The following is a 23,603-nucleotide window of genomic DNA, read 5'->3' as shown; positions in this document are numbered from 1 at the left end:
TTTGTGCTGGTGGATTTTCTTGCTGGAGCAGGCAGTGCGCAATCCAGCACCGCAGCGCTGCTCCGGGGGTGGGTTTCTTTACGATAGCACCCTCGAGGATACTCTCATGTCATTTTGACGCTTGCCCTACGAGATTTCTCTGGCTTTGTGCCTCCTCCAGCTCAAGGTTGACAGTCAACCCGTGGGACAGCTTCTTGCTCTTCCCAGGGCAGCGCTCCCCCACCCCGTGCTGCAGCAGAGCAGCGACGGTGGCACCTGCAGCACGGGCTGCGGAGCATCGCCGGACCGGCCCTCCCCTGGGGTGCTGCTCTCCGCATCCCGCCCCGCGATGCAGAGCCAAAATATCGCCGCAATCTCTGCAGCCCAACTGCACGGTCAACGGCAGCAGCAGCAGCCACCAGAGCAGAGCCAAACCTCCTGGTGTCCAGAGCGGCAATGTCATTAACGCCAGCCCTCGACCACACAGGACAGCCCAGTATAAAGCAGCTGGATGCAAGAGGCAGCAAAAGCCTCGCCAGAGACAAGCGTATCAGTCAAGTAGAAGCCACAGAAGAGGCTGATTGTGCTGTTAAAGGCTGATTGTGGCTGCAGCCGAGTCAGTCAGCTCAAGGCTGTAATACCGTCCATCACGCAGAGTGCCATGCCAGGCAGCTATAACCTCTTCTCGTTACGGCGAGGCAGGAACTGCATTTAGTCATAGTCCACACCTCCGGGTTAATGTCTTACGGTGTACGAAGCAATGGGACAAGAGATGAGGAACCTGAGAATTAGCTAGAAGTTAGGGTGGATTTCCAGAGAAAAATGTCAACTTTCATTTAAAAATAGGAAGAATGAGTGCATTGGAAGCCATGCACTTTTATCTTAATGTGTTAAGATTTCAGGCAAACTTTTTCGCATCTCAGGAGTTTTTTTTTTTCCCTTGTGAACAAAAAAGATTAGGTTCTACAGAAAATCCCCAACCCAATCCCAATCTTTTTTTCTACTTAAAAAGAGTTTTGATGGAAAATGTTTGACCAGTCCTTGTAGGGGATAGTCTTGGATGAGGAGGTCGCTGTAAGCACACATGCGTGTGTGCAGGAAAGGACAGACTGATGGATGCTTTGGGGGGTTGTGCCGGGGACCAGACACACAGGACTGGGATGATTGAGTATGACAAATAGTTAGGACACATCTTATTTTAAAAGTACAGAGCATATACTCTGCTCCCAGCGTTTTGAAGTGCTTTGTTATTACCATTGCTATATATTGAAAGTATTGTCACGGTGCTGGCCACAGGCTGCCAAGAAAATGCCTGGGTTGCTAGTGCAGCATTTGCATCCTTACCAGATTTGGCCTTCAAACCCCACAGTCCAAGCATTAGCGTAAAGCTGTAGCTTTCTGGATCGCCTTCAAATATGAGCTGGAGTAAATAGAAAACTGCAGCCTGGGCCAGGCCAGCATAGCAATCTCCCAAGGCTGTGCTGGTCCCTCAGCACAGCATGGCAGAGCCCTCCTCCCTCCGCTGCATCTCATGAAGACAGGCAGGGCCTTGTGGTGAATCCCTTACCGTTACTTTCGGGTAAGTAGTAACGCGTGACTCAAAAGCACCGGAGAGAGAGACTTTCTGCCAAATGATACATCTCAGGAAATCAAAGTGGCTTCCCAAGGCTGGTTTTGAAATAAAACCAAATTGAATCGGGAGGCAGAGCTACACGAGGTCAGTTTGGGGATGCACTGAGCAGAGGTATGTTTTGCTTTATTGAGGTCTGTTCCCCTTCCTCCGTGCCTCGGTATTGTTATCAGGGTGTTTCCTGCACTGCCTGCTGCTTTTGTTGGTGTTTTTATCTCTTCCTGCGCGCGATGGCAAGGGTGTGGGTATCTGTCATGGCAAATGGCATGTTTTTGGGCACGCACAAACAGATTCTGGCTGGAGGCAGTGATGCCGGCAGAGGTGGAGCGGGTCCGGCGGCACAGCCGGTGCCGGGGTGAGAAGAGAGGCTGGTACTCTTCACAGCACTGAACGGCTCCGGGGCCCATCTGTCATGGGAGAGCTGCAGGATGGCAGCGACGCTGCTTCTGTGTCTGTCTGGTGCTCAGCAAGATGGCAGGTTGGGAGAGCCAAGTCCTCTTGGCTCCCACTGCTCACTTTGCACGCAAGTTGAAAAAAAAAGCTCATCTAGCTCGAGCGGGGACTGGATTCGGCCCTTGGCAAATGTCCTTTGCGCTCTCCAGTTGAGTCATGCCACTACTTTTCTCCCTTACAAGGCTGAGGACCGGAGTGTCCTTATAGCAGGGATGGAGCGACTCTTTCATGCTCTCAGCAAAGCAATTAGCACTAACGAGCCCTGTTCCAGCCCGGGCATCCAGGCAGGAGCAGGCAGCAATAGACACCCTCGTGTGCTCACACACCTTCCCACCGTGCTGGTAGGGCTTTGCAGGAGCATGGGCCAGGAGGAAGGCGAGAGACCTGGCGCTGCAACCAGCTTGTTCCTTTGGCTTCAGCAGCCCAGTGGTGGCTCTAAGGCTGGTGCGACACAGGGAAGTGACACCACCCAGAGGGATGTTCCTCGGCCCCTGGGGTGACAAGAACAGCCAAAGCTTCCTCTTCTCCTGGAGCAGCCCCAAGCTCGCCAAGAGCTCCCAGGCTGTGCTTCGCAGCAGGGTGGATACAAAGGTATGTGCTTGATATGTGGTACTGCCTTGCCCTAAGCACCTTCCCCCCCTTAAATCCAGGTGCTATCACCAGCTCTGTGTTTCACCCCCAAATAAAGCTGGCACCAGGGGCAGATGAGCTGAAGCACGCTTGGATTTTACCCCGCAAGAGTCCGCAGAGCAAAAGGCACTCTAAAAAACCACAAAGCTATTTTTTTACCTGGGAGGCACTTCCCCGGCGCTACACCTGGTAAAATAGCTCGGGCTGCATGGGGTGTGATGGTGCCTTTGGCCAGGCCCCGACGGAGAGGCCGAACGGCGGGATGCAGCTGGGACGTGGTCCGAGCGATGCGCCGGAGAAAGCGGGGGGAGCAGCGAGCGGGAGGGCAGGAGGAAGTGCCCTGCAGCAAGAGCCGCAGCGCCGAGCATCGAAGGAAGGATGTTTGGGCACATGCAGCTGCCGGGAGATGGGGTTACAAGGCGAAGCTAAACAAAGATCTCCGCAAAAAGGAAACGGATCCCTCCTGCCGACTGTAAGGTAGGAGCCGAGCGGTAGCTGCTTGACATCATCGGGATGAGCATTGGATTACAGCAGGCAGGGACTGACTCGGGAAGGGAGGAGAACACGCCCCTCGGCCCCAGAAGTGCAACTTCATTTAGCAGCTCCCAGTCCAAGGAAACTGCAAGTCTGAAACTGGCTGCGACTCCCCCGGCCGGCTTGGCTGCTCACCACAGCGGGCAGAGACGCCAGGAGGGTGAAATCCAGCCTCGATTTCTTCCTCGGCAGCAGGACCGCGGCACTTGGGATTCGAGAAGCAGCGGGAGCCGGGGTGGCCGTAAGTAGGGCTGTGCACGCTGCTGCGGGCGCGTGGGGCAGGCGACGGGCTGGGACGGTCGGTGGCCAGGAGACCTGCCTGGCAGGAGACCCCCCCCCGGCTTGGGAGCCGGAGCTGCGCTACAAAGGGGTGATTTGTTTAGAGATACAGTTAACTTTTACCTAACCGACTGTGAACAGCGAGATTTTTGCTGCCCACAGACCGTGGGCTGAAAAACTAAGCTGCATCCTGGTTTTTCTGCTTGTTAGGAGAAGCCGTTGTAGGCTGATGGCAGGGAGGTGGCTGCTGTTTCACTTGGAAAATAATGCAGTTCAGTACTTGCTGCGAAGGGGTAGCAAGGAGAGCAGGCTCAGCGGTTAGAAATCACAAAGGACCGTGGATCAGTGACCCCCGTGGGGATTTCTGGCCTCATTTCTGACACGCGTCCATTTATTCCGAGCGGCTCGCCGGAGGGAATCCCTTACCGCATCAGGGCGTCTCTGTGCTCGCACGGGAACGGATACCAGCCTGCAGGACAGGTGCCCGGTGTGCCGTCTGCGGTGTGAATCCATCCTTAGGGCTGTCAGGAGCTGCAGGGCTGCCCGGGGCTCCCCTTCAAACTGCGGGTGCGAGCAAGAGCTTTGCAGAGCATGGTGGCAGAAGCGGGCTTGGAGACTCCCTGGCATCCAGCTTTCCAGGCAAATGTTTTAAAAGGCAAAGACTTGGGATAAAAAAAGAACTGCTGTGTGGTGGTATTCTCAGGAGGCTTTGCAAATTCCTCCACCTCGGAGCTGTGTGTCTTTCTCTCCGCTCGCTGGATTCCCCTAAGCAGCTGGTAGTGAGCCGTGGTGGTGAGCTTTCACATGCATGTAATGCCTTCGCCCCAAAGGGGTGTTTGGGAAACATTTCCCTTTGCTTGGAAGGGGTAAATGGGTCCACAAAACAAGAGCCAAGTATAGCTGTGAACCCAGAAGCAATGCCCTGGGTGGCTGGGCTGGCGACTCAAACTAGGAGCAGGACACGCTGGGGTCAAATGAGCGAGAGGCAGCCGCAGCAGGGATGCTGCGGCAGCGCAAAGGTGAGAGGAGACTTGTGGAGCGGGGATGGCTTGACCGGGTGGCAGGGACCCTCAGATGGTTGCAGCCCCTCAGGCTCTGGGCTGTTTGCTTGCGGTGAGGTCGGTGTGCCTGGCTTGGGTAGCTGCGGGGCACACCTTGGCTTCTGAGACTCTTGGCTGGAAAGGGCCACCGTGCTACCGTGTGGCCACCCAAATGAGAAATTGTCACGTTTCTGCTCTCGTGAGGGATGGCGTTTGGAAAAGAAGGATGCACGAAGAGATCCTCAATGGCTGGATTCATTTATAGTGCAGATGTAGGTTAAATAGCCATTTACAAACACAGACGCACCAGTAGTGCTTAATATACCTCGAGCCCAGACCAGGGCACCGAGTCCTTCAGACAGAGTTCCACATGGATGTACAAGTCCCCCGTGCCATCATTTTCGGGGACGCTTTCCAGAGAGCGCGAACTCAGACGCCTCAAAGAGCTGCAGACCATTAAATATAGTATGCAGGCTCCCAGTACAGGCAGCTTGGTCATGAAGAGATGAAAACCCAAGAATGTTCATAGCCATGCATCTTCCAACCATCCGGTATTTCTGTACTCGGTGGCCGATTCTGAGGAGGTGTGCAGGCGCATGGTGAGCTAGAAGGCAGAGTTTTGCTTTTTTCCTTTATCCTCTTATCCCAAAGAAAAGTAAATCTACTTTTGAGCTCACTCAGAGGAATACCCACAGGCATACAACCCTGCCCCCCAAAATAACTATGGAAAACCTTTTCCAAGTTGCTAACATTTCCTGATCTCCCGCATTTCAGAGCCAGTTCCGGCAGCATTCTGCTGTGCATTAATCCATCCAGCCCGTCTGGGCCACCAAACACCAGCGTTATTCCTATTTTACATGGGCTGCACACAAAGCAGATGATTTTCCTGGGCTTATACAGGTCTGGCAGAATCAGGGATGAATCTGCAAGTCCATAAGGAACAGCAGAAGCTTCAACCCAGCTTTTTGTTTGCCTTTCTGTGCCACCCTGTTCTGATCTCTTCCAATTTCACATTCAAAGCCTGGATCCAATTGTTTCTCCAGAATACTAAGGGTTTCCTTAGCATCACCAAAGCTCTATACACAGACTGATCCAGAAAATAAATTTTCCATCACAGTACCCATTTTAGAGAGGACGAGAGGAGGAAAAAACCCCATGCTTCTAGTTGTCTCTAGCCCATGACTAGAAAAAGCCAAGTCATAAAGGGAGCTGCCCCCAAGGCTTGCCAGCACCAGCCAGCGAGAAGGGAAGGTTCAGCTGCAGCCCGGCCTTTGTCTCCAGCTCCTCACAACAGCAGTTGGAGAGGTCAAGACATCGCTGCAGGACTCGGCGGGCCCCTGTAGAGCGGGCAGGAAGAACAGCAGTTGGACTATGAACCACCTATTCCCCTTGTTTCAAAACTCTCACTCCCCTCGAGCCTACGGGGATATGTACTTTACGCCACCCGTTTCTGGTTTGCGGGGCAAGTTCCCAAACGCTCCCTTCCCAGCACAGCCCCGGAGAGGCTCGGCGCTCTTTGCACAGCCCCTCCACGCTGCCTTTCATGCGGGCACGTCGCTGGTCGCAAGCCGCTGCCTCGGGAACTCCCTGGCGAGTGCCGAAATGCCAACGTTTGTTGATATTTGCAATGATCCAATAAGCCAAACATATCCCCACCAGAGCGTCATCAACTTTACTGGAATTACTGTCTCCGCAAAGTGTAATTAATCTGTGGTGCTCATTGCCACGAGATCACTGAACAAAGGGCTCAGAAGGCTATTTAACAGATACGAGGTAGTTATCGGTAACAAAACAGTCCTGGGTATGATTAAGAGGATATTGCATTTTAAGGACTATAAAACTTCCTGGTTCAGGGTACTTAGTAACTGGTGAAAAACATTCTACTACAATTACAAGTTTTCTTGCACCTCTGAGGCCAAGGATGCCAGCCGCTGCTGGGGCCAGGGCACTAAATGAGGGTCTCGCCGTCTGCTCTGGGGGGACTGGGCTCCTGTCCCGATCAGCCACGCACACAGCCTGTTGTTTACCCAGGAGTCAAGAGACACGAGAACGACCTTCTCTCTGCTGCCATCACCTTGCTTGAAACCAGAAAGGATTTCCTCTCTGGATCAAAGGCAGCACCAGCACAGCTGTTGTGTAGAATAATGCTGAATTCTGCCAAAAAGCATTCTGGGATTTTTTGGAACATATATTCATTTTGAAGCAACACTGAGCGCACCGAGTTTGTTTTGTGTGCTTGTTCCTGTTGGGTAAGAGCTGATAAACACGGAGGGAATCTGAACCCCAAACATGCGCATCGTGCTGATGCCCTTCTAATTCATTCCTGATGGGGTACGGATGTTTAGCTATCCAAAGAACATTTCCACAGGGGTCCCAAAATCTGCGAGACCTTGATGGGTTATAGGACTAGATTAGGAAACGTAAAGTGTTCTTTAACACGTTACTTTAGCCCATCCTTAGTCACACTGCATGGACTAATCCACCACACCACCCTTGAATCCCCAGACTCCCCGTGCGGGATACTGCCTGGCCTTTGCCCAGAAGGGCCTTCAGAGCTCTGCCCATCGCCCGGGGAGCAGCAGGACTAGGTGAGCCAACAGAGGATGAGCCTTTGGGGGCAGAGCAAGGGGCCCAGCTTCAGATTTGCAGACTCCAGATCTGCGAGCGAGGGCCGTGGGGAGACACTTCCAGCCAGAGCAAGGGCTGCAGGGTTGGAAAGCCAATACCAGCTTTTTTTGGAGAGAGAATGGGGGTTTCCCCTCCACATCCCATCAGGAACAGGGCTGCTCAGTGATAACTTCTACTTCAGAGCATCATTGCTCCAATTTGCTGTACGCCTCTCTTGGCAGAGGACCACGTACGTCGAGATCTTTTGCAACGCATCTGAAGTGCTGGAGGTTTCACTGTTTGGGCTGCGTAACACACGAGCCAGAGCGAGGCAGGAAGGCAAAGGAGGAAAATAAAGACTTGTGGATTTCCTTCCTGCTTTTGTTTGCCTGCTTGGTGTCCCAGAAGGGCGACGCATATTCCCAGAGTTGTGGGAATACTGTTTCTTTTCCGGTCCAGGGTTTCCAGTAAGCATTTCACTGTAAATGGGGTAAACACTAACAAAAGCATATCGTTAAATCCCCGTGTCTTTGTTCCGCTACTGTCATGATCATAATTAGTATTTTCCACTTCTGTAAGCCTGTCATCTGCAGATCTGAAAGTGCTTTACAAATATTTGAAGCATCTAGCAAGGGGAGCGAGTATTAATAGCTCCATTTAACAGATGGGCAAACTGACACACAAAAGCAGCAAGTGCCCTGTCCTTGAAGCAGGGCCAGAGCCAGCAAGTAGCTGGCTCCAACAACTAGGGAGTTTTAAAAGTGGGTCAAAAAAATAAAGAGAAAGGCTGTAGATCTGTCCCAGCTTGGAAAATGATGAGGAATAGCTCCAGTCAGAGTGGTACTCAACCCAGATGGGCCAGACAGATGAATTGCTGGATGAGATACTGCTTCTATGGTTAAATGGTTCATCTCTTGCTTTCTGTTCTGCTAATATTTGTCCCTGGGACAAAGTGAAACAAAACAGTCCATGATGTTCCAAAAAGTCTGAAAGCTGAAACAGCTGCTAAAATAAGCAAGTGTCTTGTTGGCTGGGCTCTGCAGGTCAGGAGATTGCAATGCACCCACAGATGTTAAGGCCACAGAGGAAATGTCTGAGTGGGGCTTGGGGACAGTGGGAGAAGGCACAGCTGTGAACAGCAAAGAAACCCAAGGAGCAGAAGACGGCCCAAGCGAGATGACTAAAAGTACCAGATCAGCCTTCCCCTTTTGCCTCAGAGAAGCTGATATGGAAGTTTCACTTCTTTAAAAGACAGTGGAGCTGCAAACCAATATTCATTTACACTCTTGAGGCGGCCGCCGGGTCCCCCCGTGGTGCAGGTCAGGAGGCACAAGTCGCTTCGGTTCTCCCCAGCACACCCACACGAAGTTCACAAAAAGGAGAAGCAAAACCAAAGGGAACTTCTCTGTGAAGCCAGGCCCCCGGCTGGACTTTCCTTGCTCTTAGACACCACAGGCCAAGTCCCTATTAGCACAAACCCTCCTGAGCAGATGCGGTACGAGCACCACCATCCCGCAGCCCTTTGCCCGGTGTCTCCGTGCTCACCCAGCCAGGCTCCAGCTGAGCCTGCTGGGCAGAGCCCTGCCGGGCCCCCCGGCCCCCTTGCTGTCCTAGTCACAGACGGCGGAAGAAACAGCAGAGCTTTACGCTTCCCAACAAAAGCACAGATACTGTTTTCTTACGTTTATTTTCTTTTCCTTCCCCAGAAGCTGCTGCCCTGCTGCGTATGAAGCTTGTTTCAAGTCATGTCCAGAAAGAAAGTCAACTAAATCAGGTAGGGATACACACTATGGACTGCTATAATTTTTAGTCATAATTTTACATATATTACATAATATTACATAAACAGGAATGGGTTTTTTCCTTCCTGTTCCATAGAGTCATTTGACCTCCCTCTGTATTCTGAATTACTAGATGCTAGAAAGCTGCTAAGGGCAGGGGGAAATCAACAGTTCTGCCGTAATGACTTTCCTGCTGGTTTTTCCATACTTCACAGCCACATACTTGTGCCAAGCCATGTTCCGACGCTGACTCTAAGGGCAGCCCCTAGTGCAAGCCGTGCTGCACGGCCTCTCCCCTGCAGCGATGGGGACCTCGTGTGCAAATCCTGCTCACGGGCTGCCCACACACTTTGCACAGGAATATCGTTTGCCCGTACATAATCACGTAAGCGAGTTTTGTGCTGCATGCAGAGTCAGCCCAGCAAGATCCAGGGAACCCCCAAAGCTTAACCTTTTGCAGTGTTTGCATAAATGGCAGATCCGCCAACTCGGACCGTCCTTTCCGTGGTTTCACTCCCATGGCTGCTGCGCTCAGAGCATCTCCTCACTCCTCAGATCACCTTGCTGCTTTCTCTTGTTCCTGCGCTGAGCTTTCCCTTACGCAGAGCTGCCACCACCGCGTTGTTTGCGGATCTGACAATACAGGATCGCAGGACCCTTTGGTGCATGTAGACATTTGTCCTGCAGGTCTCAGAGCAGTTCGTCTCTAGTACCCAGCATCTTTCCCGTGTATGCCAGAGACACCCTGTGTCCTTCTACACCCAGGCTGCATTGCAGTGGACCATAAAATAGTTGGCAATTCGTTTTGTTAGAAGCTTTCCCTTTTCTGAGACTATAACTTGCAATGATCACTGAGCATCCCCCGCGTAACGCTCCAGGCACGTCTCGAGCACCGCTTCAACTCGTGCCTAGATGTCACATCCCTGGTCACCTTTGCAGACAGATTTACCTTCCCTCCAGAAAAGATCAGAAGCTGGTATCACCTGACACAGATGTACAAAAATTCTCCATCCATCACAGAAATACTCAGAGAAAGGGTGTGTGCCGGCCAGCAGAGCTTTCTCTGCCCAGGCAGGGGTCCCAGCAGGGTGGCACAGCAAAAACGCTCATTTTGGTGGGTAACAGAAGCATGGGGCCACCCAAAGGGCTTAGCTCAGCCACCTCTCGCTGCCAGCCGATTTATAACTCCTACACTTTCCACTTCTATTGTATGTAAAGCAGCAATAGCACCATCCCAGCCACCTAATCCTTCTCCCAGCTCCCAAAGACACATCTTCAGCCAGCCCCCATCTTCCCAGGCAAGCACTGCCCCTGCCCTGGGCTGGGAGTCCTGCTGGTAGCTTTCCTCTGTGCAGGGAGCAGAGCTAAGCCTGGCTTTGCTAATCAGCCTCATTCCACATTGACACTCTTAAGAGTTGCCCTGGCTATTTTTAGGCACCTCTGGGAGCTGCCAGGGCTCTCGCACCTCAGGAGGTTCCAGGCTTCTCACTCAGCCCCTTACACCACGCCGAGTCAGAAGGACCCTTTGGACACTGGATGCGAGTTCCTACGGGACTGTGCAAGCCTGAATGAGGAAGAGCCAAGGCAAGGGGCTCTCAGCTTCACGCACCCTGTGCTAAGCAGAGCCTCCTCAACTAGAAGCAGCCAAAACTTCATAGTTAGAGCCTGCACAACACCTCTTCCAAGCTAAGCTCTCCTTCACAGCTACGCAAGCGCTGCTTTCACACAGCAGCAGAGCTCAACTCCTCAGAACACAAAGAAAAGCTAGACAAAATTGCTCTTTTTCCTGCTAGGTGTAAAAATAAAGACCCATCCTTGCTTACCTCTGTCCTTGTGGAAAGGTCTTCCTCCACCCAGAAACAGAGCTATCCCGTCAAGACGCACTGTGGTTTTACCTTCCTTTTATACGTGACAAGGGCAGCTGTGCTAGAAAATAGCCCCAGCTGCATCCCCTCTGCACTTATCTGACTCCTCCTTGCCCAGGGAAGCCTGCAAGGTGTTGGGGAGGTTGTGCTGGGGGTGAGCATCCCTGGGCCCGGAATTCAAGCAGGGTAGGTGATTAGGTAGGTGATTCAAGTAGGTGATGTTCGCTCAGAGGTCAATGCCTTGGTGTGATCAGAAGAGCTGTGGGACCGCTGGGGAGTTTCCAGCCTTTGAGGTGAAAACCAGCAGGGACTTTTCTCCCTTAATGATTTGGGGGAAGACAGGGAACCCAAGTCTGAAGGAGATCCCCATTGCAAAGGAATCCACCCCGTGGCCCAGGCGTGATGCAGAGTCCGCACATCACAAGCAGGGACAGTACGTGAGCCCTCCTGGAGCGTGCCTGCAACAGCAGCTGTGGGGCTTCCGCAGCTGAAGGGTTTGAAGTACTGGTCTGTGGTTCATCTGCTTTGCAAGTTCAGGCATTAGCAGATCTTCCACACAGTCACTGGCTTTTTTCATGTAGAAGTATGTTGACATATAAAGGCAGCTAAATAAGAAGTTGGGAGAAAATAGAAATCATGGAGAAGGGACTCATACCCTCATACTCCTTACAGCTTTGAAAGGGTCTCCGCAGGGGACAGAAACCCATGGGTGCCGGCTCACAAGGTGACGGGTGCTCATGGCTGTGCTGGGTGAACATGAGGGCTTTGCCTCGCTGCTCTTTGCTGTGCAGAAGTCAGAGAGCCGTGTCCACCCACTGCGAGCCTGGCTTGAGGGGGTGAAAAAAGGGAGGGGGAGAAAGGTGCCAGCCTGCCATGTCTAGGTCTGGCGGGGCTAAGCGTGCCTCATCCAGCTCTGCCACCCCATCCCTCGGAGGGATGTGCGTCTTTCGGAGGTGGGGGGGAACTGGAGTGCCCTGATTTATTAGCACCTCGAAGCTGTGGGATGTGAAAAACAAGCTCGACCTGGGAACAAAACAAAAATACAACTGCTGTCACGGCAACTGTCTCCAGATGCACGAAGAGACCAATTATTTCCATTAATCAACTTAGTGAGAAGCTGCAGAAGAGTCTTAAGCTGCAGCCGAGGCTCGATGCTGAGGGGAGGGAGGAGCAGAGAGCTCCGTCAAACCCCCGTTGCCAAGGCAAACCGTGATTCCTCCCGTGGCAGAGGATTTTTGGAGCAGACGCTCAGCACCCATGCCCCGCGGGGACTGGCAGAGGGGTGCCACCCGCTCCTGGCACGGGCATGCAGGCTGGCAGTGCTGCGTGGCCGGAGCTGGGCACTGGGCTGCCCTCCTGACAGATGGACGGACGGATGGACAAGTGGCTGCCTCCCACCATCGCCCACACGTCCTGATGCTAACGAGATGCTGGCGAGGCTGAGCAATCCCCTCCTGCCTCTCCCACTCCTCCCCAAGCCTTCCCCTCTCCCCTGGGGACCGCAGCAGCACACATAAGGACTCACCCGACCCCGATGCCGAGGGTCAGCCGTGATTTTGAAATCCAGCTGGAGCATCTTTCACGTCAGCTGGGAGCCGCGCAGTGGCCAGGAGGATGTGGGGCAGCAGGAGGTGCCTTGGGACAGCAGAGACCCTGCAGTGGGGGTCCCTGGGGATGTGCTGAAGGCCAGGAGGGAGGGGAGGGAGTTTGGGGAGCTTGGTAGAGCTAAATGCAAGGTTTCTGAAGTTGTAGAGGAGTCAGTTTAAGCCTAAGCTTAGCCTAAGCTAAGCAGTTAGTTACCAGTTCTACAGGCATTAAGTGATCTGTACTGAAAAACAAGGGCAAAGCAAAAGAAGGGATCTGTTTATGAGGACTGAGACTCAGTCCCCCTGCTGTATCTGCTCTCCTGCTATATGATTATAATTTTCCACTAAGTCCTAGAGCTCTAAAAGCTCTGTTCCTGCAAAACCACTGCAGTGGCTGGAGAAGCTGTGATGTCTATGCTGGCTGAATTCATTGTATTTAGTGTGAGAGCCAGAGGGTGCAGTTATTACAAGGAATCCCACAGCAAAAGCCTTCCAAAAATACCAATGTGCCATGCCCAGCCTTGACATCTCTTCACTGCCAAAGTGTGGTGAGGCTTTTCCACGCTATTCTCACCTGGAAAGAAGCTGCTCAGCACACGTGCCCCGGTAGGAGATCAGGCTGCTGCCCTGGTCCTGCCTGTTTTCTCACCTAGCCGGGAAACTTGGGGCTGCGCAGTTTGGAGCACATCAGTTCTGGCCAGTAAGACCCACCACCACCACATTTTGGAGGACATAGACCCAGCAAGAAAGCAGGGGAGCTCTGTGCCTGGCGCAGACCCTGTCACCAGCCTTACCAACGCTTGTTGCACATGTAGCTGCTACCAGACCGGGCTCCCGACAGGACATCTGCAGCTTCTGTTCAGCTTCTGGCCATGTATCTAAGCTCTAGTGCGTGGGGGTCATGAGCCATAGCGAGGCCTTCAAGGCACGAGCACAGGTCTAAAAATACTCTCTAACCCCGATAACACCGTTACAGAGCCCTCCTTCTTTGATGTGCAACCCCTCACGCACACTCCCAGACAAGAGCCAGTGGAAAATTTGCTGAAATTCCAGCTGGAAGTTGTCAGACAGTTGGTGGAAACCCCCTGACCTCAAGTGCTGGCTTCAGCCCTACGGGATTTTTTTCCCTCCTCGCTGGATGCGACTCTCCCAGCAGGAAACCTCACAGCAGACCCACAGGGAGCACAGAAACCCTGCTGCTCCCATCTCTGTGCTCTACGAGGCCCCCCTCCACAGTAAACCATCTTACACTGTAAATATTTTAAAAGCCCAGCAGGGCTGTTGAGTATGTTTTGCTGTTGTTATGGATCTGGCCCCAGCAGGAGAGGTCTAATAATAGTTAGTCACTGTACCCTGGAATGAGAGGGCAAAGAGCACTGCACGACGCGGAGAGCTCGAAGATGGCCATATGAACTTCATGCCCTGGTCCCTGCAGGTTGGCAATGAAGGGATGCAATGCATGAGCAGAAGAAGGGGTCGCATCCCTGTTCCCCGGCAGAACTTTGAAATTTCACCCCAGAAACACAGCAAGGTTTAGCTTGGCTTCGTGGCTTTATGACTCCAGAAGTTTGGGGACCAAAAGAGAGCGTTAGATCCTCTGGCGTGACACCAAGCAGGCGGGAGAGCATGTCCCTGGCCGGGCTGTGGGACCAGGGAGCCATCTCCAACCGGAACCCGCAGCTGTTGGTCCCAACTGCCGCTGGCAACGGGCTGGTGCAGGGCCACAGCTGGGCAGCAGCACCCCGGGACGCGAGTCTGCTGGGGCTCCTGCCCCCGGGGACCTCGGCGTCCCAGTCCCTGCCCTCGGGGACTGCCTGCTGTGGCTGCAGAGGTGGCCGAGGTGCAGGGGTCCCCTCCTTGGGCGTCCCAGGGGACAGCACAGCAGGCTGAGCAACTGCTCCTGCTTGCCCCTGAGGAACAGAGAGGTCTCTAAAGGAAAGCAGGGTGGGATCAGGCGATGATTCAGGCTTAGTTAAGCAGGGAAACACATTGCTGTGCTTAACCTTTGAACCTCCTTCCTTACAGCAGCCCAGGTGTGCTGTGCTGGCTACCCTAAGGGGCAAGGATGTCTAAGCAGGGGGCTAAGCCACCTTATGCCCACAAGTGCCACGGATGCTGTGCAGAGGTGAACAGGACTTTCTCTGACCTAGAGGCCCTTTGCTCTCGCTGCAAAGGCGGGTTAGGTGGAGAGGAAAATACTGAGGAAAGCAAGAGGTAAGAGAGGCAGAGCAGAAAGGAGCAAAGCACGCAGCGGAGGGGAAGCAGGCTGAATTCAGCACAGCCTGCTGACAGCCACCATTGGTGCAGAGACCAAAAATAGCCCTTCCTAGTCATAAAAAGCTTACAGTTTAACCTAGACAAGGGACAGATGCAATATCGTGTGAAGGGTTTCCTTGAAACTGGAGTCCGGGGCTGGGTGTGACTGTAACATCCATCTGATCCCTCGGGGTTAGTCCCCGGACGCTGGCTCAGGTCGCAGGGCTTGTGTTTGCTCTGCAGGTGCACGGCCCTGTGCTGAGTTTCACCCGCCCATGACGTTTCCAGGTCATTTGTCTGCCACTCTTATATTATTTGCAGTAACCGTCTGCTCGTAGTCCCTGGGATCTGCACTGTGGAGAAGCAGGCAAGGGGGGGATGGGAATTAACTGCTGGCTTGTCAGTGGGACCAAGAGGGGCACTGAGCTGACCCAAAAGAAATGCCCCGGTTTCTTCTACCAAAAGGCAGAAGAAACATTTAACCCTTTAATTTCTTAGCGTTCACCTTCTAAATGGGTAAAATTCAGCCCCGGTGTGCGTAGGGCTGGTTTAGCTGCAGCCCCCAGAGCAGAACCAGCTGCTCCGTCAGCTGCTGGGTGACTTCCCTGGAAAATGACAGTGAGCCCAGCTGCGGTCCGACAGCGAAACCAGCTCCGGAAGCCGAGTCCATGCCAGCAAAGCCAAGACTATTACAGCTCCAGATTTTTTAGTCCTCGCAAGACACTATGGAAAAATAAGTCCAGGCCAAGCGGCAGGTTTGGCAGAGCCAGGTTATTTCAGCAGGGCACGGGAGCAGAGGCGGCTCTGGTGTCTGTGGCAGCTTGCGAGGGGCTTCCTCACTTGTGTTCAGCTGCCCTGGGACGGGCCGCACTGTATCCCCATGGTGGAGGGGACACAGCCTCCCTCCAAGCAGCACAGAAAGCTTTTGAGGAGCGTGCAACAGGCGGCGGGTCCCAGCCCCCTGCCTTTGTCACCGTACCACGCATCCCCTGCCCTGTCCCTGCGGGCTGGCACGCTGCGCCGAGGGCGCAGGGACCTTTTCTGTTACCATCAGCAGCAAGGAGGAAAGGGAGGCAGGAAATGACCCTCTGGGGACCAGCTGAATCATCTCTTTGAAGCGCCCTGGAAACCCTTGCACAGTGTATTTGTGTGCTGCGGGCTTATTCCTGCAATGCCTGGCAAAAGCTGGCACATCATTGCCGGCCCGTGGGAATAAGAAAAACAGAAGGTGGGGAGCCGGCGGGTGATGCACCCTCCTTTGCACCCCCCTGCCACCGCTAAATGACTGTCCACGGTGACGCAGTTTCAGGTTGAGCTACGTGGGCAAGAGGGAAGGTGGTTCCTTTCTTGTCCCTGGCAGATGTTAAAAGATGTTTCCCATGACTAAAAACCCACTGAACTGTTTTGCACCTGCCTGGAAATGTGGAAATGCTCTTTGAAAAATTGGGTTTTTCTATCGAAAATTGAGGCGACCGCTCCCATCACCTCCTCGGTCCACCCGCTTCCCGGAGGCAGAGGCTGGAGCGGCTCTGCCAGCGGGGAGGGATCTGCCTGCAAGGCTTTGAGAGCCGCCCACCTTCAAAATCCTGAAGGAACTGCACAAATTTGAAAGCTTTGCTCATAAGTCCGCCCCTCTCCAGCTCTTTGCACGGCAAGCCACGGAAAATAAATAAATCACACACGCCATCTCCCGGCCGCCCAGCCGGGACCCAGCCCTGCCCCGAGCAGGACCTGCTTCTGCACACTTGGTTCCTTCCCTTTTTTAACTCAAGATCCCATCCTTTTTCGATGTGATGAGACATTTGGGCACTTGGCACAGCGCCGTGCGGCTGAGCACATCTGCTGTTGGCAGCCACGTCGAGGGACACTGGGAAAATGCTGCATCCCGGGGGCTGCTCGGCTCCTGCTCCCCAGTTTGTGGAGTCCGTCCTATGAACCAGGCGGTCCTGGTGCAAGGGCAGGAGGACTCCTGAGCATATCAGCTCTGAGCCGGCCTCACTGATGTGGAGATGGACCCAGGCTTGTGTGAACTGCTCTTAGGGAAGCCTCCCAAGTCCGGGTGATGCCTCTCCAGCAGCTACAGAAGGCCAGCAGCCTCTGGGCCGCGATGAGGACTTGGCTGGGAATGATGGATGCTCGTCCTGTCCTGGGGAAAAGGTGCTTCGTTCACTGAGGTCAGCCAGCCTGCTGCCTCCGGAGCGGGTGCCTCTTCCCAGGAAGGGCAACCCTGGAAAGGAAGGCGGGAAGACAAGCAAAAACAACAGCAGAGATCTCTTCCTGGGGCAAAGGATGCAGCTTTTCCCAGGGTTCATTCAACAGAGGCATCATCAACAGATGGATGCCAAGCCCTGGGACAGGCAGGTGTTTGCAAGGATCTGCTGGATTTGGAGAAGCAGGTTCTCCTGGGAGGTCTGGGTGGGCCGAGCCCCACCGCCCACCAGTGAGCCGGTGCCAGCGCTCCCTGGGCTGGCATCAGCACCGAGAGGAGTCCCTGGGGCTACCGAAACGTACTGGGTTTATGAAGGTTTGAGGTTACTGCACCCTGCTCAGTGTCAGGAAAGGAGAGAATTTAACCTCTTTTATCCTGCCTATTGCATCTTCATCAGCATCTTCTTTCTACTGCCATAACATCGGGGATTACAGAGTGAGGAGTGCGATTCCTGCCAAGGCTGGTGGTCTGCTAGCAGATTTCCCTGGTAGGAAGATCAATATTAAGCAGGATCTGTACAGGAGCTGATTAAATTTCTCAGTGGGACGTTAACCCCAAGACACAAAAGCAAGTGAATGACCAGAAATTCAATTTTTTTTTTCTTTAATTACACACAAGTGTTTCTAATTGGGACCTCCTTCTAGTATTGACAACATCAGCAGGGCTAGAGGCATTTTTAGTGGGCAAAACTGAAGATAAGACAACTATTAATCTCTAATTTCCATGCAGAAAAACAAACTGAGTGCCAAACTGACTAAACAGGAGCAGGAACCGAGAGCACCAGGTTTCCAGTGCAGAGGCAGCATGCGCTCGCTAGCTCTATGCCTGGGAGCCAAGGGCCTGCGATACGTTCCCCGAGCTGCTGAGGGCCCTGGACTCCGCGTGCTGTACAAACGCTGGCACGTTAAACTGTCAGCTAAAATGAAAAACCAGCAACTTAAGGACTCACCAGGCTGAAGTAAGAGCTGGCTCGCAGTGGTGCTTGCGGGTGACGAGTGGCCGCTCCGAGCCTTTCTTTGTGCTCTGCGCTTGGCCCAGACGCAAGCCTGGAGTGAAGGGATCCAAACATCTCACAGAAGGGCTGATTTTCACATGTTAAAGCGCTTATCTCAAAGCAGTCCAGCCCAAGACTTTTCCAGTGACATCTGACAACCAGCGGAGGCCAGTACTGATCCGAAGCCCTGTACCTATAAAATCTTCCCTTTTCCCCGAGCTTTCCAGTGGGTATCCATCGGGGCCCTGATCATTTCCCATTAGAAATTCAGGTTGGATCAGCACCCCATCCCCCCATGCAGTGAGCCAATTTGGCCTCTCTTCAAAGCTCCCGTGACATTTTGAGGAGGAAGGAGGGCTTTTTCTGTAATGCTTTTTCTGTAGGAAAAAGCTGCTGCAAGCGACCTTGCCGCTCCTAAAGGAAAAGGCCAGAAACTCAAAAGGAGAGGCAAACACCTTCTCTGCCTTGCTTTGCAATGGGAAGACAGAACAAGGGCCGGTAAGGCAGCTGGGACCGATCCTCCCTGCCTACCTGCCCTCACCCGGCACGGTGGGTCGCCCAGCACGGTGGGTCACCCTGTGTGGTGCATCACCCGGCACGGTGGGTCACCCCGCACGCCGCCCCACGTGACGGGGCTGATATCTGAGATTGCAGTAGCGCCTGTTAGAGGAACCGGAGCAGAGTTACAGGGACTATTTTTTTCACACTGTAATTTAACTCCACGGAGTAACCTAACCTGGAGGGAGCCATGACTCGAGGCTTGCCGAGCATCCTTGACCTCACAGCTGTGTTTTCTCCGCAGCGCTTTGCAGGCATATAGAGATGCAATGGAGGTAGAGTCCAGCACGTACACCGACTTTATTTCCTGTGATCGCGCTGGTCGGAGGAACGCTGTCCACGACATCCAACATGATGCAACCGCCATCAGCATGCGCAAGCTGACCTCGGACCTCGGTGACCTCGCCGTTGAAGGAGCAGGTGAGCTGCTGCAGGCACCAGCAAGCCCAGCTCCTGGCACCCAGGCTGGAAGGGCAAGGCATGAAACGGCAGCGCAGCTGACCGGTGCTGGCTCTGGGAGCATCACGCAGGTGCTCAGGAGGAACATCCCATGCCTCGCTGCAGTCAGTGCCTTCATGCTCGGTGGGTACTCAGCTAGTGGGAGACTGCCTGAGCCAAGGGGCTCTTGCAACCAACGGGATGGTCGCAGGGTTCCCAGCACCCGAGTGCCGCACGCTCTAGCCAAGGCCCTTTGCTCGGCTGGTTTGTAGAGGCACCGGTGCTCAAACAGGACACGGCCTGACCAACAGCCTTCCCAGGGCAAATGACACATCAGCTATATCTTAGGCTTTGTAAAAATCAAGTGTGGGATGGGTTGTGGTTTGCTTTTTCTTTGTTGGTTGTTTTATTTAAAAAAAAAAAAAAATCAGCCTTCAAATAGTTCCACAGTATTTTAAATAACAACAGAAATCATTTTAACCACCACCAGCCATCTCCAAATCTCCCCCCGTAGCCCTAACACGGCAGCAGTACCACGCTGCTCAATACCTGCTGGCCAGCAGACTACAACCAGCATAAATCCTCCGTTCAGAGCCCACGCAGTCTGATTTCACTAATAAGCCACAAAGCATACAGCACCACTGCAGGGGATAAACTCATTTTTTGCCCTTTCTCTTTTACTCCTCCAACCTACAATCTGTAACTCCCAAAATACTTTAAAACCCACTACCCCAACATGTCCGTACTAGCACATGTCCATCCACCCGTCCATAATAAGCACAAATTAGAGCTCTTCTAACGGAGCAACTCGGGTAGCGGCCAGGCTGTGGGGCAGACATTCCTGGAGCACTTGCAAGTTGCCGTTGCAGGTTAGACAGGGAGAGCACGTCCCTGCCCCGAGGCTCCCTCCCAGCCTCACCAGATGTGTTGAGAAGTGTTTGTACTCCAGGAACGTGAAGGGAGAACCCAATACTTTTAAGCCACAGGAGGCTTTAAATCTGGCCACAGGAGGGTAGCCATAGATCGTCAGGTGGCAATCTGAATAAAATCAGCTATAGCGATTACTGATGGCTTGTGCCCTCAGCAGAGTGTAACTGTGCTTTCTTCCCAACGCTCCCTTCTGCAGAAAGCCAAAGAGATGCCACTTCTTCTGAGAACGACCCTGAAGCAAGGCCAAAGGGGCAAGAAAACAGCTCCTCCCCATGACAGTGTACAGGGGGTGGGATGGGCAGGAGGAGGGCCTTGCTGTGAACATTAAACAAGAATTTGCTATTGAATCTGCGGACAAAAGCCAACCTGGAACAGCAAGTTGTCTGTCAAATGCCTCTGCTGCAACCATTTCTGTTTAGAGAGCCACAAGATGCTGTGCAAGGACTGGCACCTCCGAAAGACTTCTGCTTCCATCCCTGACGATTTAGAGCAACACTGCCGTGGTTGTAGTGATACGAGCCAGTCTCCAGATGCCTTAGCTGCAATTTTCCCCTAGGGGAAAAAACAATTTCAGTAATAATAGACACATCAGACTTTCCTGTCCAAGGTACCTTCCTCCTTTGCAAATTTAGACTATTATTTATTCTGTTTCCGTAGATTAGAAATTTAGATTATTGGTTTTTCTAAGCCTCACCCTCAGCTGCATCTTAGACCTGACCTGGCCTCTGGACTGTCCGTGCGGCCCCTCGTCAGGGTGGGCAGTGGGGAAGGGACCCGGCCAGTCCCGCCGCCTTCATGTCACGCACCGCTCACCTGTGCTGCTGCCGCTTAGCATCAGGAAAGGACCAAAGCACAGCTCTGTGGGGACGGGCTCCACCTACAGACCCAGCAGCACCAGCCACAGGCGTCTTTTTCTTCAGGTTTTAGCATTTTAAGACATTGTTAAGGGGAGGGGAGAAACATTTTGCTGGTTTGACTGTTGAAATTCAGGCTTAACTTTGCAAGCTGTTAGCTGAGATGACCTCTGATAGGATCTCACACCATTCTCTCTTTTAGGAGACATGTTTTGTGTTAAAGATGGTTTGATAAAACTATATAAGCTGTTGGAATAAATAACACAGCCTTCAAGTACTGAAGGTGGTTTTTTTCTGCCTGGATGTTTCTTCTTCCTCGGTTTTGTTCCTCTGTAGCTGGTTGAGCTGCAGGGTGGTTACACCAGCTTCCCCTAACAGGGAGATAACGGAGCGGTGTTGCAAGAGAGTCCCTTCTGGTTGGGTCTGTGAAACCCCCTGGGTTTGCAGCACCCGAGTGGAAGCAGATCTAGTTGGGCACAGAAAATGCTAAAAGTCCGCCCCCGCTTTCCCAGGTTTGCTGCCAGGCAGTGCTTTTCCCACCCCTGTTTCATACCCTGGAGGTATTTAAAAGACGTGTAGAAGTGGTGCTTGGGCACATGGTTTAGTGGTGGACTTGGCAATGCCAGGCTAACGGTTGGGCTTGATGACCTTAAAGGTCTTTTCCAACCTAAACGGTTCTACGATCCACCCGTGGGAGCGCTGCTCCCCTCCACGTCACCACCCGTCCCGTCCCACGCGGGGGGTTGCGAGAGGGGCGAATCTTTTCAGGTCCCTGACGGTTTGTGTACCGACAAAAGCCGATCTCTGCTCGGCAGAGCCGCGTGGTCGGTAGAGTCACGGCAATGACTCAGAGGAACAGGCTGGCCAGTAACTTTATTAACTGGCGAATTCCACAAACCGACAAACTTAACGAACTGGCGAGCCCAACGAACGGACAGAGGCGATTTGGCAATGGAGCCATTTTCCGGGCAGCCCGTCACAATTTATCCCAAACTTGCATATACTGGAAGAGCGGAGGGAGAGAGAAGCGAGAAAAGGAAAGGAAAAGAGAGGAGGAAAGAGAAAGGAAAAGTATCACCGCCCTTGGACCCCGCGGTGACGATGACAGACCTGGCAGTCCTCCAGCGCGGCTCCCTGGGGCCGTGTCTTTTATAAGCCAATCCCCGCCTCCAGGCACGCCCCTTCAGGACTGACATGGTTCTTGTTCTAGAAAGTTCTCAATCTTCTGCACAGGCGCTGGGGGAGGGGGTGGTGGCGAGGGGTCTCTCGGGCGGCCATGAGCCCCTTCCTCAGATCCACCCTGCGTGACCTCTGGCCGTGCACGGTCAGGTCCGGCGGAACCCGGAACCGCGCGTCCCCCGACGCGCTCCCCGCGTCCCGCGCGTCCCGCTCCCGCTCTCCCCCACCCCGCGCTCGCCGCCCTGCCGTCGCCATGCAAATAGTGCCTCGCCTCGCCACAATGTTTGAGACATTAACTCTTTCAGTCTCTCACACCCCCCCAGAAGGCAAGCGGAGGGCTGGCTTGCGACTTGGCGGAGTGGCCCAGACACCAGCAGAAGAGGTGCTGGTGGGAAGAGGCGTCTTCCCTCTGCAGCACGGAGCTACGAGGACGTCGCCGGTGCGTCACCCAGCCCAGGCAGAGCCGATCCTGCCGGAGCTGCGGCAGGCAGCTACAGCCCAGCTGGGATCAGTGGCCGGGGCAGGGACAGGCAGAGCTGGCCTGAGAAATACTCTCCACTGGTGACACAAGGACAAGCATCACCCTGGCAGCCTGGGGAGGAACTGTATGTTACGAGTTTGAGATTTATCAGAGAAAACAAGACCATAAATAAGCAGAGAAGCGGCTGCCAGACAGAGGGACAATTGTCTGCGGGCCTCTGGGAAGCGATGGCCGCGAGGCTGGGACAGAGATGTCCGTGGCTCCAGCCCCCACAGGAAACAAGCATTTGGCAGCCAGGTAGCGGCTGCGTCTGCTGCTTTGGCAGCTGCAAACCAGCTCAGCTCCCGGAGCTGCCTGGGTACTATTGCAGCTCTCTGCCCGGACGGCAGCCAAGAGCCTGCTCCCGTTTCCCTGTGCTCGGGAGCAAAACAGCAGGTAGCTCCTGGGCTTGGCTGACCGCACAGTTGGGTCTTTAAGCCCCATTTCCAGCTCTCCTCACTGCCACTGAACGGTATTTTTGGCTCGTGCTGACACACGCAAAGAAAGCTGAAAGGCAACGCAGAGGGGCTGTGCACCACGCAAGACCTCCAGCAGTCAAACACGGGCTAATCTTAGGTCTCCCTGGTCAGAAAATATCTGTTCCAGAAGTATATTTAGGCAGATGATTAGGGACCCGTTGGCCAGCTACCCTCAGAGGACAGGCGAGAGGCATCAGGTTCCCCCCACAAGTGAAAGAGCCAGGTCAGCTGCCGTCGCCAATTGTGCTGAAAGACCAAGGGCACTGGCTTAATCCAGCCACATCCTGACTCGCAAAGCTGCTGAGCACACGGATGCCCCGAGCCCTTCGTTTCAGTTGAACGTAGGGGCACGCCAGACCTCCCGACACTCTAACCGAGCACGAAACGATCAGAAAGTCTCTCAGCAAACGCTCCCCTGCCTGAGCTGACGGTGCAGTCCAGCAGCCCGGCTGCACCACTTCTGGCTCTTGGCATCAACCGGCCGTGCAAAGCTCAGGAGACGGGGGGAAAAAAGAAATTGTAAACTATTTTTGATATGCACTTGAAAAAGTGCGAGTACACAACGACGGTGCTGCCGCTTCTAGCGGTGAAATGCACGTCCCTTTGATACTGAAAGGAAAAGGACACGTGAGGTTGGAACAACCTGCATCCATAAATCCGACTTGCCTGCCTAGCAAGGGAGGGGGTACCTTCCCTCTGGCTTGACCTGCGTTAACGTTCAAAGTGCTCCGACCGGGCAACAGGAGAAGGCAGGAATCGGGCTGCCAAAGCCCCCATCACACCTACCGATTAACCCTCGTGC

At 53.6% G+C, this 23,603-nt stretch overlaps 1 protein-coding gene across 4 annotated transcripts in view; it reads left to right on the top strand.

Moving 5' to 3' along the window:
• Positions 1-20,899, top strand: part of PKIG (cAMP-dependent protein kinase inhibitor gamma) — a 33,761-nt gene extending 12,862 nt beyond the window's left edge. Inside the window, exons 1-4 of one of the 4 annotated variants that reach the window (XM_075517525.1) lie at positions 1,635-1,723; positions 8,859-8,926; positions 18,646-18,821; positions 19,966-20,899. In XM_075517525.1, the coding sequence (XP_075373640.1) occupies positions 18,671-18,821; positions 19,966-20,045 (231 nt within the window). In that variant the 5' untranslated portion in view covers positions 1,635-1,723; positions 8,859-8,926; positions 18,646-18,670 and the 3' untranslated portion in view covers positions 20,046-20,899. Of the gene's footprint in view, positions 1-1,634; positions 1,724-3,081; positions 3,170-3,272; positions 3,468-8,858; positions 8,927-18,645; positions 18,822-19,965 lie in introns of those variants that run through there. The other 3 variants (XM_075517524.1, XM_075517522.1, XM_075517523.1) reach the window with 3 other exon arrangements.
• The last annotated feature ends 2,704 nt before the right edge of the window (positions 20,900-23,603 follow it).

The sequence above is a fragment of the Mycteria americana genome, chromosome 14 (assembly GCF_035582795.1).
Source record: "Mycteria americana isolate JAX WOST 10 ecotype Jacksonville Zoo and Gardens chromosome 14, USCA_MyAme_1.0, whole genome shotgun sequence".
Taxonomy (NCBI): Eukaryota; Metazoa; Chordata; class Aves; order Ciconiiformes; family Ciconiidae; genus Mycteria; species Mycteria americana.
Note: the sequence above shows the minus strand (reverse complement) of the source record. Positions and strands in the feature narration are given on the sequence as shown.